General features: G+C 57.0%; 1 protein-coding gene across 2 annotated transcripts in view; it reads left to right on the plus strand.

Moving 5' to 3' along the window:
• Nucleotides 1–19072, plus strand: part of LOC122383302 (protein Hook homolog 3-like) — a 73189-nt gene that overhangs the window by 15866 nt on the left and 38251 nt on the right. For both annotated transcript variants that reach the window (XM_043369592.1, XM_043369593.1), the window contains exons 4-5: nt 4006–4108; nt 16782–16862. In XM_043369592.1, coding sequence (XP_043225527.1) covers nt 4006–4108; nt 16782–16862 — 184 coding nt within the window. The remainder of the gene's footprint in view (nt 1–4005; nt 4109–16781; nt 16863–19072) is intronic.

The following is a 19072-nucleotide window of genomic DNA, read 5'->3' on the forward strand; positions in this document are numbered from 1 at the left end:
CAACCAATCAGAATCAAATTCTCTCCGGTTAGTTGTTACGTGTTCTTCAATGCTCGGGTATGTGACGTCTAACAACATGAATAACCACAAGACATTGATAAGAACTTGGGACATAACACATGTGAAACCCTCCGTGACGAAATTTACGCCCACCTTATAAGTACGTATGCCAACGTAATAAACTAAAACTACGCCTGTTAAGCACACATCTAATTCTAAAATCTCGCAAGCATACTGCATGCCTTACGAATGCTTTGCGGCGCCAACATATATGAACGACTTGTCTTCTATACCTACCCACCTTTGAATTTTGTCATGTGACGTCCTGAAAACGTCATCAGCAATTTTTCAGCTATAGCTTTTGATCAAACCACGTTAGAGCAATGAAAGCATTTTCCATGCGATTATCTTGATAATCCAAAGAAATTGGTAAACTACATGACCATTTCCAGTCAGGTCATAGGTAACCTTCAATAGCGTGATAATCGACTTGAGCTCATGAACTGCGGTAAAATATAATTTCAACCAATCGAAGCCAATTTGCATACCATTCGATGCGTCTCGGTGAGAGAATCACAACGATGGTAAAATGGACGACATGCGAGCATTGTATCAAAAGTTATTGCACAAAAACTATTTGGGGTGAAAACGCACACTCCGCGGATTTCGCCCCTGTAGGCCAAAATGGTACCTCCATCCAGACGATTTTTACTTTTTGCAACGGGGAGATATTTTCTGAGCATGCTCAATGCATTTTAAACCCGCCAATGAGCGTATCCAGTGAATAAAGTTAAATGTTTTGCTGTCACACCTCATTTTTCCGTCAGTCTACCAATAAATGACGTCACAGTGACGTCATAGATTGTCTGCGGTATGCGTTAACTATGATTCTCATTTATGCAATGAATTTTGACCATTATATTAAAGTTTTGGAATACAACACAACTACACGACTAATTTTATATCAAAATATATAAAAAGGGTACCATTCTTCAAAAAAGAAGAACCACGCCGTTGCACGTGCTCTGAAAGTGGTGCAACATTAGTTAGAGGTGCGCACCGGTCAGATTCGGGTTCAGCGGTCATTTTTGTCCCAGAAACCACCCTTTGCTAAGCTCTACCCAATTTTGCGTTATTCGGCCCAAAATTGGGCCTCCTTCCCCTGACTATTTTGGCACGCAGCCAGATGTGTTTGTATACCGCAGTGGAGCACGGGTTCCATAGCCAACCAAACAGTCGAGGTCGGGCTCGATAACCTTGCGTCGGCCTCCTGACCTGTGGCAGGCACCGGGGCTGAGAGGGCGCCGATTGGACTGTGATAGGCTACGGTTGAGTTAGCAGGGATATCAGTGGTGACTGACAATCCTCTGTTCACGACACACAGTGTGTAGTTAACCACTCGCCGCCATTTATCCATTACACATATTGGGTTACGCACCATTGTTCAACGTTAGTCCATCGCACGTAACGTGTGAATCATTGACAACCCTTTGTGACGTTTGAAAGGTGTGTACCGTGGTCAACTCTATGCACCTCAAAGCGTGCGTTAGTCCAACCGCTCACAGAGTTCCGTCACCGCCTCTGTGGCGCCAGGGGCGAGCCCACACCGCAGTTAGGGGACCGGTCACTCCGTGGCAAAAACCCCCAGCGCGTGACGTCAGAAGTTCGCCGTGGTGATTGGAGGGTAGAAGTGAGTCAGCTTCTGGTTAAGCTGTGCGTGACAAAAACCGGCACAGAGGCTCTCTTACCAATGCGGACTTTGTTTCCAACGGAACACGTTGTATTGGCGAATGACATTATGTGATAAAACGATAGGATATTGGCAAGTTCTTTTACTTTTCCGCTGCGAACGAGTTGGTATGTCGGTGGCGCAAATGCTCTCTTAAATGCATTTCCGTTGTTTTCGACTGGTTTTTAGCTCGTGCAGCTGCTCCGTGTGCAGAATATAACATTGCGACCTCACTTTTAATTCGTATTTTGCTGAGCGCGGTAGTGAGTGCCGACTAAGTGCCGATGTAAACCCGTCCAACTGGGTCTTTGTTTGAGAGCCGCCCTGCCGGCCTCGCCGCGTCCGGCCGGTTGACAGCCTTTGACTGTTTGTCTGCTGCTCGGTGCGGGATGCCAATTTTCAGCTCAGTTGACCACGCCCGTTTCCGGATCCCCGTCGGCGCGTTGGGAGGAAAAAATGACAGAAACTCGCTCATTGATCGGAATGTTTTTGTGTATCTCACTTGTAAACAACACGCTGAGTGGCACAAGTGATACCCGAATCGTGCACAAAGGTGTTATATTTTTACACCATTATTGGTGGACAACGCAGTGACTATCTAGTGGTCTAGCACCGACTGATCCTATCTCGGCGGAATTCCAGCTAAAGCAGGAGTGCGTCAACTTTCCGCAATCTTTCCACGCGTTCCTCTCCTTGTCGTGCGTGTAAAACCCAAAAACACTTGTCTGCCCGCTGCTCGCCTGATCTGCTGTCCCCACACCCCCTCGCCGGACTCCCTGAGAACGCGCCAGTCAGCGTGCCGGCATGTCGGTCCACTCCGGGAAAGTTTGGGCCTGTTCGGGCTCGGACACGAGTCAGCGAAATTGTGCGCCGTCACTGCCAGCGCCGTGGAGCAAACCGCGAGACGCGGGTTGAGCGCAGGTGGTGTCCGCGTGGTGACCGTGGTGGCGATCGGGAGCGGGGATTTGGAATGACCGCGGGGTGTGACACGCCGCGGCCTGACCTGCCGGTGCTGCCCCGCTGCCCTGTCGGTATTTACCGATGGCACGAGCCGATCAAACCCGAGATTGGGGTGGGCTGTCCATGGGAACCACAGATAGCTGGTTAATTCCGGATAGGAGAATGGCTGGCAGTTGGCTGTGGAGTTCCGTGGGTGGTTGGATAGAAAGCACTGCGCTGCGGAACTTACCAGTGGACAGCGGACGTAATAGTTGGCCGTTCCTGATGAGATTCTAATTGGTCTATGCCATCGTGTATGCTCATATGTAATTCATTCACTCTCTCCGTCCCATCTCAGCCATGTATTTACTACACCGCCTCGGAGAGGAAAGTGAAGAGGGGTGTAATTTTCTGACGGCTCTGTCCCGAGCTGACCGCAGCGTCATCACCATCGGTCTCTTCAGAACATCCACCCTCACTTCCTCTCCTCTCCCCCTCTCCCCTCACCTATCCTCTCCAGCCCTTTCAGACTCCATGGCGTCATATGGTTAAAATGCTCGCGAACCTCATCACGGTCCTTTTGTTCGTGGTCGGCGACTCTCGTGTCACGACGGGCACCCGGTGATCAGGCGATCATTGAGTCACCAAACGGCTCTGTCGTTGATCACCTGGCCCTAATGTCTCCACTCTCCCCTCCCTCCCTCTCGCCTTCTCCGGTCCTCTCCCCTCCGTCCGCCGGGGCAGCTGCCGCGGCCGTCCCTGTCTGGAGGGCCGGGCACCTCGTGACGCTGACGAAAGGGAAACGGCTCGTTAGTGGCGGGATGAGCCGGCGACGAGCCGCGCCGCCCTGGCCCGGCTCCATTAGCGGCTGTTTACGGGAGGTGTGCGCGCACGACCGACGGGGTCATCAGAGGTCACAGAGGGGTCGCGGGGTCAGGCGGTGTCGAACGGGCACTGAGCGTACGGGCCCGGGTGGGGGCGGGCTGAGCCGACCGGCGGCCCCGGCGGTCACCACTTTCACTACGGCCGCTCAGCTGGGAAGTGTGTGTGTGTGGGGAGGGGAGTGGGGTGGGGGTGGGGGGGGGGAATGTGCGAGATGGCTCTCTTAAGTGGTCGAATGGCTGGTTGTTTGTATTTGCTCCGCAGCCGTGTGTTCCACTGACTGGATGCTGTTTTCCCTCTCCAAATCCGGCTTCATAAGAGAGATAAATTCTCATTTTCCTATAAACACTCGTTCTCTGCGAGATTGCTGTCACGTTTCGTGTAATGTATCCGGTATTTTCGCGGTAGTCACGGGAGAATGACCTTTCTGACCTCTGTATTTGTGTCCGTCACAGGTCAGCAATCTGAAGAAGGTGACCCAGGGGATCAACGACTATCTGTCGGACAGTCTGGAGCTGAACATCTCCCATCTGACGCAGCCCGATGTCAACAAACTCGGTGAGTGCTCATCAAGTAGTGATCAAATGGGGCTCTGTCCATTGCACGCGAACTCTCGCTGTGATTTGTTCTCATGTAACGAGATCGCTCAGTCATGCATGCGAATGGTGCGCTTTAGAAGCGAGTGTACTAATTTCTATTCAACTCTGCATGCAAAGCCTCACCACAAGTCTCACATGTGGTTAGTGTTTATATACTTTCCATGTTAAACATGACTGGGCTGCATGCCTGGCTTCCTTTTCTTCCTGACTGCAATGGTGGGTTTGCTATTGCTGAGTACGCCTGGCTTGAGGAAATCTCGTCATCCAAGCATATCTTTGGCATGCTTAAAGCTTTAGGCTTGTTCAAAGTTTAAACCTCTCCTTGCATCTGCTTAGACACATTGTTGCATCTGCTTAGACGCAATGGTGCATCTGCTTGCATCCCTTGCATCCGCCGCTCGCTGGTTCGGTCATGCTCGGCCCGTTCCCTTCACGATGTCGGCGGCACCACACGAGCCGTGTGCCATCCCTGGTTAACTGACCACCGACCACCGTGACATTGGTCGGTGCCGCTCGGTGGGTGGTCTGGTCACCGCTCCGTCGCACGCACCTGCACGCGCACGGCACGCGCTCCTAACGCGCCGTTCCTCACCGTCTGACGTGTCTCCGATCAGTGGCGCATCTGCCGTCAATGACGGCGCGACGGTCGGTCGCGATTTACTAGAAACCTCCGTACTGAACGGCGAAAGTCTATCGGCGTTCATCGCGCCGTGGATAATGAGCTAATTTCATTTTCTCCCGCTGATCGTGCGTTGTCGGATTAATTAGGAAACAACGGCGATCTAAACGGAGTTCGATGATGTGCCGCCGGCGGATGTTGGAGGTGCCCCGGAGCGCTGTGGTTTCTAGTTTTCGACTGTGGAGCTTCCGGGCATCGATCATCGACTCATAAAGCCGGTGTCGGCAGACAGATGCTGGTGAGCGATGCTGACTTTGGAGATGGAAGTGCCGCCGCCGGATGGGACAACTGACGTTTTGACGATTTGTGTGTTAGAGCGACATACGCTGCTCGTTACGTCTTTGACACTTCATCATACCGCTGTCGGTCGAGGCTTTGAAGCCTTTTCTCGATCATTCCTGAGAAGACAGCCTCCGCCAGTGCCGCCGGCAGACCATTCGTCCAACAGTTCCGCAGCGCTCGCTGATTGTCTCTCAACACGTTCGTTTTCTCCGCCGCAGCGTCTGGATCCGGCGCCGGCGGGCCAAAGCTCGACCGTAAAACGCAGAGACCGCCGGCGCCTCCGACAGATTCACGGCCATTGTCCGCGCGGGACGCAATCAATCATAGAATGGGGGCGTGTGTGGAGATCGGCGGCTTTCGCCGGCCCCGCAGAGTGACCACGGCGTCCACTGTCGCCCGTCTGGTCACAGCGCGCGCCGCTGGGCGCCGAGATAGGGCGGACGTTGAACACGCTGCGTCTGCAGTGCCTCGACCGATATGGAAGTGGTGGCATGCTTCCTCCCGCTCATGGCCTCATGGTATCCAATGTTATAAACGCTCGCAGGATTTGTGTCCTGTGTCAAGCATGTCTGGCTCTGCAGTGTCCGGGATGGTACTCGCGGTGTTGGTGTTAGTGCCGTGTGACGGACTGCAGTCTCCGGTATTAGTCTGCTAGTACCGGCTGCAGTCTCCGGCCGGCCGGCCCGCCATCGTCTGCGGAGGCCCAGCGCGGGGTCGGAGACCTCACCGGGCGGCCAGCCGCGACTCCCCTCCCCCGCCCCCTCCCCCGCCCGTGGGAATCCCTCCCTGTCGGCCGCCGGACGGCATCGAAGGTCAGGAGTTCGTCCCCCGACCGACTCTCACGTTTAGATACAATTGTGAACGCCGCTGTTTGACGTGGTGGCTGCGCCGAACGGCGGAGTTCGTTCGTTAGAACGGTGGACGGTGTTTCGTGATAGGCAGTTTTCCTCCTAATCGACGCGGCTTTCCCCCATGAGGTGCTAGCCAATGTCGTTATCACTGGTTAACGACGCCAGTTCGCTGCATTGTCACGGCAGGTATTCACGGATACTGTTGCTGCCTGCCTAAATGCAGTCTGACACACCCAGCAATTGCTCGACCACGTTTATGTGTGTGTCTAAAACTATGGCTAAGGTGAATGCGCTTTTATATTCCATGCGCGGGCGTTGATGACCTTTCTGTCTCACGATTCTTCTATATTTACGGTCTGATGTCTGTTCGCTTTGTCTATCGACCAGTCAATAGTGACTAACATTGCAAGCGAAACAACGGAGAACATGTTTGCACTCGCGATGCGGTGGTTAGCGCTTCTGTGCAGGCTCCCCTCTCCCCTCCTCTGTTCTGTGTGCAGTGAGGCGTCCCCTGTTCAGGTCCGTCACCCCGAGCTCCGCGTGGGAGGGGCAGGGGTGTCTGGGAGTTTCCGACGACCTCTGGTCGGCTGAACGAGCCGTGGAGGTGCTGCCATGAGGAGCGGTAACACCTCCCGGATTTGGTTAGACTGGCATGTTGGTGCATACCCCCTCCGCTGTGGCCGCCCGGAGGGGTCACTGGGGAGGGGGTGGGGGCGCTGCGGGCAGGAATGTCGGCTCTGCAGCCCGTTCCGTCCCCGGTGGCTCGCGAGAAGTTGTCGGACAGCATTCCTGTTGCCGACACGGGTCTGTCCGTGTTCTCCCGGCTCCCCTGCGCCTGGTCCGGGCCGTGCAGCGGCCTGGCCCAAGGGTTTGCCGCCGGTGACCGCGTGCCCTGGCGCCCGGTCTGTGCAGGCCACGGGGTGGGGAAGGGGAGCGGGGGTGGTGTGCAGGGGCTGCAGCGCGCGGCCGCAGCTCTAAGCTCATCAGGCGGTATTCAGGGAGGTGAGCGCGGTATGAGGTGAATGTCGTGCCGCCGAGTCATGCGCCGGCCTCTAGGGATGGCCCGGCCGGAGCCCAGGGCGTTATCGGCTTACAGCCGCGGCTGAATGCGGCTCGCCGCCGGTGAGAGGCCGGCCCGGGACGGGTCTGATTATCTCTGCTCGACTGCAGCGGACAGTCACTGCACGGCGTGACGGACGAGGAGCGGCCGGGCGGCGCTTCAGGTCGCTCCTCTCCCCTCTGTATTGAGCCTCTGTGCCGTCACCGCCGCACCCCACCCCACCCTCTGTCCCACCCAGCCGCTCCTGGGCCCCCACCCCGTCCAGCCACCCCGCGCTGCCGGATTTTCCTGGCGCCCGCCAATGTTCCGAGCAGCGCGCCTGCTGACTCCGTCCGCCACTGTTCCGAGCAGCGCGCCTGCTGACTCGCTCCGGACTTGCCTGGTTCTCCCGTCGACCGGATACCGCCTGCTAATACCATTATCCGGTTGTTTTGAATTGAATCAAACGTGCCGCGGTTGAGCTATGCACTCTGGTGTCTGGCTTGGTCATTGCTGCCGTTGCCGTCCGTCGTTTACTGTCCATTATATTCCATCCACTGTCCACTACCCACCGCGTGTCATCCGCTCCATCTCCGCTGCGACTCCCAGTCACGATGGAGTCAGAGAGGCCTGATACATGGCAGCTCGCCAGCCGGCTGTAATGCCAGCTCGCCAGCCGGCTGCAATGCCAGCAGTGAGTGGGCGAAGAGGGACGTGACTGCTGCTATCTGATGGACGTGAAGCAACCGGGGATGGAGCCGCAATCGGCCCGGCCACTCTGCTGGACCGGGTTTGTCCCGTGCCGTCTGTGCCGTCCCGGCCTGTCCCGTTCTGTTGTGGTCGCCTTTTCCTACCCAGGCCCGGTTTGTCCTGTCTCTCGTCTTTTACTGTCCTGGCCCGCCCCGTCTAAATTTGCCCCACCCCTTCCTATCTTCCATGGCCGATCCCATCCCTTGCAGCTCCCTCCCGTCCTGCTTTTCGTCTTATCTCATCCCCTCTGTCCCGTTACGTATCGATCCCTTCCCTTGACCGTGACCGTGACCGGTCCGGGGTCAGCCGACCGTGGCGCCTGGATGGCTCTGCGGTGGGTCGGTAATGACCCTGGGTCTGACCGGATGGCGGCATTGGACGCACCCAGCCGTGGCGTCCTGCGATTAGAGGATCGCACGTGCACCGAGCCGACCCGCTGGTACGCGCTCTGATGGGAGGACGGACTGGAGTCTGAGCCGACTGCGGTCTCACAGTTTCTGTCGTCAGTGAATGGGACATGCTGATATGTCGGCGCGCTCTTTCAAGCTAGCCATGGTTCACGATTGTTTAGCTTGATGTTAGACATCTGCTATCAGATTTTGTTTGACTTAATCGGTTGTGTAGCTTTATGGTCTGCCTCATCTCGCTCCCACGCGAGCTATCTGAACGATCATCGAAGTATACCTATTGCAAGTTGGGATTCACGACCCATATCATAACATAACACGGCGTAGCAGATCGACACTGGAGATTCTAGCTTTGTGGAGCTTCGTACGACCATCTTCGTAAATTTCTAAACAGGAATGAGGCTAGCGAGACATCTTCCTCCCGTGGGCACTCAGTCCGATACTGGCCAGCTGAATAGTGACATACCGTTTGTAAGCACCGAGTCCGGAGTGGCGCCGATGATCATGTCAGGTCGGCACGCCAGACGTGCGGGTCGCGCCGCACGTCGCTCGCCATCGAGAGAAGACGGCATTCTCCGTGTGTCGGCCGGTCGTCGGTCGTTGGTCGGAATCCAAGCCATCCCGGACACGGGGAAACCGGGGCCCAGCAGCAGAGGGACCATCTCTCACGAGGGACGTGGGACCGCCCAGACGCCTGTAATCACCTAATGGCTTAGGTCTAGACAGAGGTGGAGGGGAGACACCACCTGCCCCGGTCTCGCACTTTCCAGATGGTGAGACTGGGCCTTTTTTGCTCACTGCGTAGTGCTCATTCCCAACGCCAAGCGCATTTTAGAAATCGGAACTTGTGCGCAGCGTTTGGGGCTATTTATTACTGATCAGCTTACAGATGATAGAGGTTTTTCATTTCAACTTAAAGGAGCTCCATAAGCACTCGTGATTCCCATGTTGTTTTAAAACTGCAACTCGCCAACATAAACGTCTTCTTTTCGTATCAAAGTGCAGATCGCCCATCTCTCAGGGTCGTGACAGTCCACGGTGATATATGATCGGGTGACCGATGACCGTCGATCGGACGTGACCGATAACTGATCAAGTACCAGGCACCGTCCCCCGATTCCATCCGGTATGCACCCCACAGGTCGCTCTTGGGTCGGATGATGTGGGACTGTGGGTGCAAACACAGTTGGCTCAGGATCGGGTGACCTCACTGTTGGTGACTTCACCAGGTCGTGGCGCGGGTGGGTTTCAGGGTGCGTCAGTAGGCTAAGTCGCCCTTTCTAGACGAAACTCCGCGTGGGCGACGAGCTGGACCGATGTGACACACGTCAATAACGTTCACGCCCGCTGCTGGACATTAACAGCACTGTTCTCGCCCACTTGGAGTGGGACAAGTGTGCCGCCTCCACCCTCACTAAGGAAAGCTCCGGACTAAGCCGGTCCGGCAGGCCGGCGAACGGGTTCTAATGTCGCTGCCGGTCACTGCATGGCTGATGCGGGGTAACGGCGCGTGCAGCGATGAAGGACCTGCTTGCCCACCCTGTGGAGATGGCCTGCAGATAGGACATGTCAGGGCCCTCTGAATAGGCACACGGTCGCTGCTGCAGTGCCGCTCAGCTGACGGGCTCTCTCGGGATCGGATTGCGTTGCCGCTCCCTGTCAGGCGATTGCTCAGGCCGGCTTTGAATAGGAACAGTTGTGCGGTGAATGCAAGGTGAGTGGCTTCTGGTGAGCTGATTTTGTATTCGTGACGTCAGGGCAGATGGTGAATCAGGGCACGGGACTGCTGCTCTGAAGTCGGAGTCCAGAATAGTCGGACCAAGACAGATTGCTGTTTTCAATTGATTTGCCTCAGATCTCGCTGATTGAGGATGGCCTTTCTGGTCCATATGCGCATACCTCTGCATCTGTCACAAAGTTGCGCTGTACCTTTTTTCGTCAATTTACTGCGCATTTTGTGCTAGTGGCTGATTGGAACATTCGTCACGATCTGTGGTTTGCTGCTTCACCAGATGGCCGATTATGCAATTTGATATTTTTGCACAATACCGATGCAACTGATAACCCGATTTAGCGTTGCATTGTCCATCCTCTTCGCATTTGACTTCTGTACTGCAGCTCCGGCTGCTTCTGAAGGATCACTGGCCGGTGCTGTATTCTTCCGAAGGTGCTTCACTGGACAGCTGACTCGCCGTTCCTCTGACCGGTCATCTGTCTTTCGCGCTGCCCCACGACATCGTCACCAGTCCCCGGTACCTCCGCGCCGGCGCACAATCGGTGACAAAGTGCGCGCGCCGGACGGCTGATCGACGATCGTGGACTGCCTGTCGGCGCCTTCTGTGTCTCAGCCGGCGCCCGGTGGCCTACTGTCTCCGATATATCGATGGTGCCGTCACCGAGGAAGTGCGGTGTTTTCTGGTGGCTCACAGAGACGTTTGGTGATGTTTGGCGATCCTGGGTGAGAGTGTCCGGACGGACACTGATGTCTGATGACGCCCTGTGGCGCAGAGGGGAGTTGATGGTATGACAAGCATACCGGATCTCTTCTCTCCCCTCTCAACCCTCGAAAGGCGGCGTTGAATACATCTCTCCGCCAGTCTCCTGCTCCTCCATCGGTCTTTGCCCTTCGTCACCCCAGAGCCGCGCTGCCCGGCCATTTGGCTGGTTTCTAAACGTCGCCGCTATGCGTTCGAACAATGTATGGGCGGGCCGGAGGGTCGAGGCTCGTCAAGATGGGCGGGCCGCTCTGACGCGACCGTTTCACCCGTGCTGCGTTTCCCCCGCTGACGAATCGAGCTCCGACCTGCCCCGCGCGGGTCACCGCGTGCCAATGGTGGCGGTCCCAAAGCAGGTTTTTACGCAGCTGCTCGCCGTTTTTCTGGCGATGGAGAGTTGGAGTGAGTTGAAGCTCAAGCCCACGTGTTTAAGCGCGCGCTGATACTTGCCTGCTATGCGTGACAGTCGCGCGGTCCGGTGCGGAGCTGTCAAGTCATTCGTCACCTCGCGAGGCATCGTGAACGATCCTGATTCGATCAGTATTAGCAGCTCGTCACGACTGTCGAAAAGTGGACCTGGATGCAGATTGGTAACGGGTCTCAGGCTATCGGACGAGCGGTCTCGCCTGTCAACCGGGTTTCCGCGAGCGGAGCTGATCGCAGCGAGGATGTCACACGTGGTCCGGGACTCTGACTGACACGGAAACGGACACGCAAGGCAGCACGCGACACGTGAAGGGGTCGGTGTCTGCCGCGGCAGTGCTGTTCCACTGAACTGCTGCCGTCCGGTCCCCGGGGCGCCCGCGGCCGCGCGGTGGCCGTCATCTGTTCCGCCTGCGCGCCTATGACGCGGTCAGTGACACCCCGGCGGCGGCGCCGGCGGATGTGAGTGACACGCTGGGACACATTCTGCGCTCCCAGCCCGACGGCGATGTGCTGTCGCCGTGGGGTCCGCGCCTGTCGGTCTGTAGACTGCTGGCAGGTGGCTCCGGCAGTTTGACGATTCAGCGATTCAGTCAGACGATGTCGATTCAGCCGACTCCATCTCTCCCATGTTCGATTATGGTCCTCGGCTGTGGGTTACGGCCGTTTGGAGTTGGGGCCGGCCGGCTATGGTCAGGGACATCGGACGGCGTTTTATGGCTGTCTGATGTGGCGCTCGCTGAATTAATGTGTCATGGTCCCGGGATGTTCACTGCAGAGAGTCGTATCGGACATCACTAGAGGTGACATCAGTCAGGTCTCAGAGCTGCGGTCGGTGTCCTTTCGATGTCAGAATAGCAAGGTGCATGTGGCTGCATAGGTATATGGGGAAACTGGACCGGTTCGGAGCTGAAGGGATTCTGTTTTTGGAGAGGGATGAAAGTGTTACACATACCGGCTCATATGATCTACCCTACCCCCAACCGCTGCGGTCGGTTGTTTTTCAGTTTCCCCACGGGACGGCCCGCGGAGACGGGCTGATCGCGGACTGACCGCCGGCCGCTGGGCGTGACCTCTGCCCTCGCTGCACCGCCCCGTTTGACCCGGGCCCGGCCCACCGCGGGGGTCAGCGCGGGTCAGACCGGCGCCCGCTCAAGGCCGCCTCTTTCTCGCGGTGCCGTGTGACCTGACCCGATGGCGTGACCCCAGGACGTTACGTTTGTACACCTGCTGATCGGCTGTCAGCCGGGACTCCCTTGACCCGGAGCTCAGAGCTGTATACCGGGCGTCTACTCAATGAGCCTTTGATCAGCTCCGCTCTGTTGGAGCTCGCTGTTGGGCAAGTCGCGCCGGTCCCAGCGCCGTGCGGCGAGTGAGTCACTCGTCCATGACGACGGCCGCTGGTTTATACAGTCGTCAGCGGCGCTGTAAAGTCGTGACCGCCGTCTGTGTGAACAGCGCCGGTCGGGCAGGGCACCCCGGTGTCAGGGCCGCTGTCGATTTATCTGGCGGAAAACCGAGCGCGGCTACTTACTGGCACGACCCGCCTCTCGGCGGCTGCGCCTGCCGACCAGAGATGAAAGCTGCCTTGTTGCAATAGGCCTCACTTCATCACGCATCGTTTTCGAGTAGAGAGGCCCGGGCGTTATACGGCCCGAAGTTGTATTTGACACCGTGAAGCCCTACTTGGCCTCACCATTAGCAGCTGTGAACGCGCTTTGTAGCGGGCTCCGTCCTCAATCAGGTAGGCTGAGCCGCTGATTGCGCTGCGGGGCGGCCGATTGTGATGCACGCGGCGTCTCTCTGCACTGTGGGGCTCCTAATTAGCTCCGGGAGTGGAGTGGTGGACCACTCGGTGGCCGACCTCGTCCTGTCGGCGGTCGGCGGTCGGTTCACCTTGGCCCGAGAATGGTGGGCTAAACGGCCGGACGGCTGTGTAAGTGCAGAGTTGACACAGCCCGACGCGGAGCCTGGCTCCAAACTTGGTGGACTGTGGTGTTTGCCGTTCCGATGCCCAACTAGTCGGTGTGGTGGGCTGGGAAGATTCGGGATACCCAGCATGGGTAGACAATGCGAGTGAAGGAAAACAGACCAAAGCAAGTGAAACAGCGCCGCGTTTATGCGGTACAATCGAGACATAGACGAGGAAAGAGCGAGACATGTCTAGCCGACTCGAACCGCTCCAACAGACCACGGGCCAGGCTCGGCCAACAGCCGGAGCCGGACCAAGCCGGTGGTCACCGGCGGCGGACCGCCCGGGGCGGCGGACGGCGGCCGTGGACACCGCCCGCCGTCACCACAGACGCCGGCTGTCCTGGGCCGCCAATTTTTGTGGGCCGACTTTCTCTGTGCGCGGCGCGTGCACGCGTTGTCGGTGGCCGCTGATCAGTGCGGCCGGCCGTGGGAGCGACCCCGATTGCGCGCCCGGCGGCCGCCCATGAACTGGGCTGCCGGCCGCCCATGAACTGGGCTGCCGGCCGCCGGCGGCGCCCCTGCACCTTTTTCGGCCAGTTTTCACAACAATTTACTGTGTGATTGTCGCCGGAGGAGGTGTTTGCCGACGACGACAAGCGGGTCACCCCGTTCCATTTACCGGGTGATTATGGTCTTATTGGGACGCGCCGCTCGCGATTCATCACCGCGTCGTTAGTTGTATCGTGCGCGGCGCTTTTCGCCGCCGAGTGGCCGGCGATATCAGAGGCTCCCGCTGGGCTGCCGCGTGGCTTTCTTCCCGGTTGGTGGTGCGGCGTGGCCAAGAGATAACGTCCGAGTCTGACCACACCCCGCTCCGGTTATGTATGTGTGCATACCGACGCCGTTTTGTGCGTCCGGTGAGCGTTAAGGGCGGTCAGCGCGGCGGCGGGGACGCGGACGGCGCGGGGCTGGGAACGGCGTGTCGTTTCCGGTCGGCCCGCCGCTCGTCCGCGTGGGAGCTGTTTTGTGATGAGGCGCGGAGGCCGGCGTCCCGCCGACAGCCAACAGCTCGACTGACGGCTCCACCGGCGGGGTGACGGATCGACCCGACCGCCGGGGCCACCGGGGCAGAGCCGTGGCTGAACTGCTTCACAGCCACAACAAAACGGCTGGACCGCCGGGCCCCGTGAGAATGGTGACAGGGACCGGACGGAAGGGGCTCGTGGGTGCGCTGAGTCACGGGAAATGGCAGCTGCGCCGTCTGAAGGCACTTCATGTTCCGAGATGGTTATCCTATGTGGTCATTTGTTCGACGGTCTGTTCAGTTTGTTCCTGGTTTACCTACTTCAGTGTTCACAATGGGGCGTGTTAATTCATCAATTCATTGTGATTTTCCTTTATCACCGTGCCATCGACGGTAAATGACATTGATTCAGTGCGGCTATCTGTATAAGTGCCGTACTTTAGCGGCACAACACAAATATGATACAAATGCGGCACGTTATGTTGTGTTTCTCTCGGCCGGCGAAGCGTGCCTCCAGCCGAGCTCATTGAGTATTCGTCGTGCCGCAGCTTTCCTCGCCGTACAAGGACACTGGCTTTTACTGGCCGGCCGTTTTCCGCAGTCTGTCTCGGCTTCAAACAATACGAACCGACGTGGTGATATTAGTTTTCAGCCTGGCCGGACCAGCCCCCCCCCCCCTCCGCTGTGGATTGTTCACTTCAGGTGTGCCGTGCTCTCTATGCCCGGCTGCGAGAGTGATAGGCGGAGGTACGAAATAGTGGACAGAACAAACGACGGAACTTTATTCAAAGCGATTCTCAAACGCAACAAAAGTGAGAAAATGATTCCAGTTACTTCTTTAAAGTGTCGAATAATGGCCTCTTGTTGCCATTATGTGCCAAGCAGGAATGCTAAAACAACTGGTTTCAAATTTTACACATCCATTGTCAGAGCGGTTTCCGGTAAATCATCAGTTCATTATTTTATAGCAATATGGCACCTTTTCCCTTTCCGCTCTCCAGTAGCAGATGTGTTTTGCACCGGTTGGTCCTCCTGGTACGCTGACGCCGAGCGGCACTCTCAGACCGCCTCTCCAGTGACACCGTGGGAAGGCAGCGCTCGAAAGCGGCGCGGCGCGTCTCAGCTGCGCCGTTTTCGGCCGGTTTCGCCCGGCGCTTCTCCGTGGTTAATGAACGGGTCCCCACTGGAGCCTCATGTGTGCGTGAGAGGGAGTGGCGGCCGGGCGGGGCACGCCGGTGTGCGTGGGGTGTTCCGGAGGTGGGCCGCGACACGCACGGAGGTGGTGTGTTTATAGCTCTGTTACCGCTGACTCAGCTGTGAGTGGGTGGGTAATGTGTATATTGAGTTCGGACGGTGAGAAGCTCGCAGGCTGGGTGGCGTATGTTGAGCGCCGACATGGGGTGTGCTGGTTACTGAGTCAGAGTGATACTCTTGGTACACCCGTTTGTTTGTCGACTGTCCCTGTCTGTCTAAAGGGGTTGCGCTGGGTGTGTTGGTCTGTTGGCTGCTCTACCCTCTGTTCGCAGGATGGTCAGTGATGGGCCTATCCAAAGGGGTGAGCTGGCTAATGTTCTCCCTCGCTAGTGTATGCAGAGCGCTCGCTGGGAGCTTCCCAGCAGGGTGTGTTGGTTGATAAACCTTCCCCCGCGGCTGTGTGCGGACCGGTCGGTGACCTGCCTGCCACTGGACCGGTCTGTGAGCCCTCCGTCACTGAGGAGTGGACCAGTAAACTGCCGTGGACCGGCTCCTCCCGTCGGTTAGCCCCTCCAGCTGTAGGTGTGCCGCGGACAGGGCGGCGAAATACCGCTGGAACGGGGTGTGGTGGGGACGGAGCAACCGCCTCCGCTGCTGCAATCTGCGGGCACTGGGTGGGTGTGCCTGGAACCGAGGTCGGTATAACGCGCCCCGGGCGGTCCCGTCCCGGTGCGGTCACCGCCCGCGGTGCCCAGTGGTGCAGTATGCCCATCAGACGCTCCCGCGTATTGCAATGCAAAACCCCTCAGGGTTCGGAGCTGGTTTGTGGCAAGGTTTTCGGTCGGTCGTTCCTCCCCGCTCCCCTTCTGTTCAGGCAACAGCCCCGACCGGGCTTTCTGGCTAATCTTGGATCAGGGAATGTCGACGCCCGTGACGCAACGTTCAGGTTCATGATGAGGACAGACATGTATCCTGGGAACTCTGCCCTGGTGCATAGCGTTCATTCCCGATCTTACCGCAGGCTTGGCACAGCCTTCGATGCCAGAAAGTGCCTCACGTAAGAGTGGTACCTCACAGTGGTGCTCATGTGGGCAGTAGCTCTCATGGTAGAATCAGATCGTTAGGAGCTTCCTCGCTATTTTCTCGGCGCTGTGACTCTACAAGCCAATTCAATGATATGCATGCAAGGTCATTCACATATTTTGGAGGAATGCAATGTAATGTATAATTTTGTGTAATGCAATGTAATACTCCGAGTTCATTTTCGTAGTACATTTTGTTCCATTGACTCGCGCAAATCCGCGCTGATGAAGCATCAAGTATGTGCCACGAATAAAGTTGCGTTTCGCTGTGTGCATTTGCGTGACCTGCGTTCTGCAAGCCACGTCTAAATACCCATCTTGGATATCAACAATTAATAAAATTTATAACTGTAATGGATGTAATCTGTGTGTAATGACTGTCTGCGACCACTCTGTGCGGCTACCAAGAACGCCCTCCATACATCAGCCGGGTGCTCGGTGCGGGCCGGTGCGACTGTGACCTCTCCGTCTGACCGCTGTGTTTTCCCGCAGGCGAGACGGCCAGTGTGGAGGAGGCCGGCCGACTGCTGCAGCTAGTGCTCGGCGTGGCCGTCAACTGCTCCCGCAAGCAAGGTCAGTCACCCGCGGTGTCCGAGCTGCGCGGCATAGGCTCTGAGCTGGGACTCATCCAGTCGCAGTGGCGGTGGGCTTGTGTGGATAGCGCGGGCTGGGAGGGATGGGAAGAGTTCTGCCTAAGTTTTCCTTCGGGCAACTATCATCGGCAGTCAACCATACGATTTGGGTCAGTGATTTGGGTGGGTGATGTCACCATATTGTCGGTAGACTTGATACATTTTATCGTACAATTTGGTTATTTGGAGCGCAAATAGCATTCAAAGTCGTTGAACCATGGCGTGATTCAGTAACTGTTCGCTTTACTGGTCCAGGAAATTGAAGGAGCTGGCAGTTTTGCTTCTGCAAATGCTCAACAAAATCATGTGAAATCGATGTTTGCTGAACGCTGACAAACTTCCAACTTTCATTCGGTCTGCGGGCGCCACGCGACGTCGCCGTACTGAGCTGATTGACATTTGCGCAGGCTTTCAACCGTTGAAAAATTCTGTGAAGTCAGTGAAAGGTACTCAGCCTGGTTCGAAATTTATTAAGGTTATTTATAATGAGCGACGCATGTATTTTCCAGTACCTTTCGCAGACTACATAAATCGCAATGTTTTTTCGTATCGCGCCCCTGACCTTTTGACCAGCTTCCAATTAGCACTACGATGTTACTGTCAAGGAGCATCACTAAGGAGCCAATATCTTGCTGTTGGGCTGAATCCTGCGATGCCGACTGTGATAAAGATCATGAAAGGTTTCATGGGATATTGGGCTTTATTGACTGTCAAGCTGCCAACACCCCACAGCCATTTACGGATAGGATATGTCAGTCACCACTCCCTAGTCATACCAGTCTGCGTCTTCCTCGAAACATCCGACTCATGACATCACCCCATGACTTTGCTGGGGGCTGGGGGAATCAAGCGACCCGTCTTACGTATTGACATATCTCTACTGTCTCGAAGGACAGTGCAATGTTGACCATCCGGGCTGCCTTGAAGTTAATACAGTGCGGTGTTTACTGATCTCCCTTGCCTTCAAGCTGATGTCGAGGAGAGGTTTGGCGTCGCGCACCACATCTGATAATCAAACACTGTCTCTGAGAGGACGACCACCAGGGTCCTGTTAGACCCTCGGTCGCTAATGGTGTCCCCGGGGCCGCCCGGCCGGCGCCAGTGCTGACCTGCCGGTCTGCAGTGGCCGCTGACGTGGCTGCAAACATGCCTCCCGCGCTGTGTAAGCACTCGGCGTCGCTCCGTGACGAGGCCACCTCCCGGAACAACACCTGGAGAGGTCACGGCAACTTGGAGTGGCGCCGGGACGGGTGGCCATGAGCGGCAGAACCGCGACCATGAGTCGAACGCGACGGACCGGTCAGCAGGATGGTCCGCACACACCGCGCTGAGAGTGGCTGTGTGCACTGTCAACATACCGGATAAAACACTGCTGCAGCCGGGAGTGCCGACCACCGTCCGGTCAGCGTCTCACCGCTCCCGGCTGTGTTATCTGGTGCGGTCATCAGATGCAAATAGGACTCCTCTAACCAGTGCACCGTTCGTCTAATGACGACCGGCGGCGGCGGTACGTCTCTGAGAGGTCGGCTGTTCGCACGTGCTCGGCCTCCAGCAGCGCTCACCGGTGTGTTTGATGCATGAGCTCGGCGCTGCCTGGTACGGCACGGGCCTCCCAACGCCGCCGGACCTGAAAACCTGGTCACCGGTGCAGTGTTCCTCGGGTCAACTCATAGCCCCGGCACGGCGATCCTTTCAAGAGTTGTGGTTGGCTTGGTTTGGAAGAAAAGGGATAGAATCTACCTGACTCGGGAGGAATCTGTCGGATAGAACGGAGCAGGTGATCTGGGAGACCCTGTGTTTTGGAGTTATTAAATTGCATGGGTACATAGCGTCATATTATGCAGAGATTGGCCGGCCAGTTTCCTTTTGTCTCGATAATCGTCATTGACGCCAGCGCCTGCGTTACTTTGTCCATCTCAGAACAAACATATAACGACACACAATCTAAAGCCACTCTCCGTCGTCCTACCTCACACCCCATCCACCTCTCACCTTTCCTTCCCCTGTCCCTGTCCCGCCGCTGAGCCGGCCCGCTGACCGGTAACCGCCGCGGTCTGCACGGCCGGCCGGCTCAGGGTCGGCGGGATTCATGCGGTCGGTCGGTCTGTCGGTCGGTTGGTCGGACGGACGGCGCTGCGGTGACTGTGGTGG

The sequence above is a fragment of the Amphibalanus amphitrite genome, unplaced genomic scaffold (assembly GCF_019059575.1).
Source record: "Amphibalanus amphitrite isolate SeventyFive unplaced genomic scaffold, NRLGWU_Aamphi_draft 000160F_arrow, whole genome shotgun sequence".
In the NCBI taxonomy this organism is placed as follows: Eukaryota; Metazoa; Arthropoda; class Thecostraca; order Balanomorpha; family Balanidae; genus Amphibalanus; species Amphibalanus amphitrite.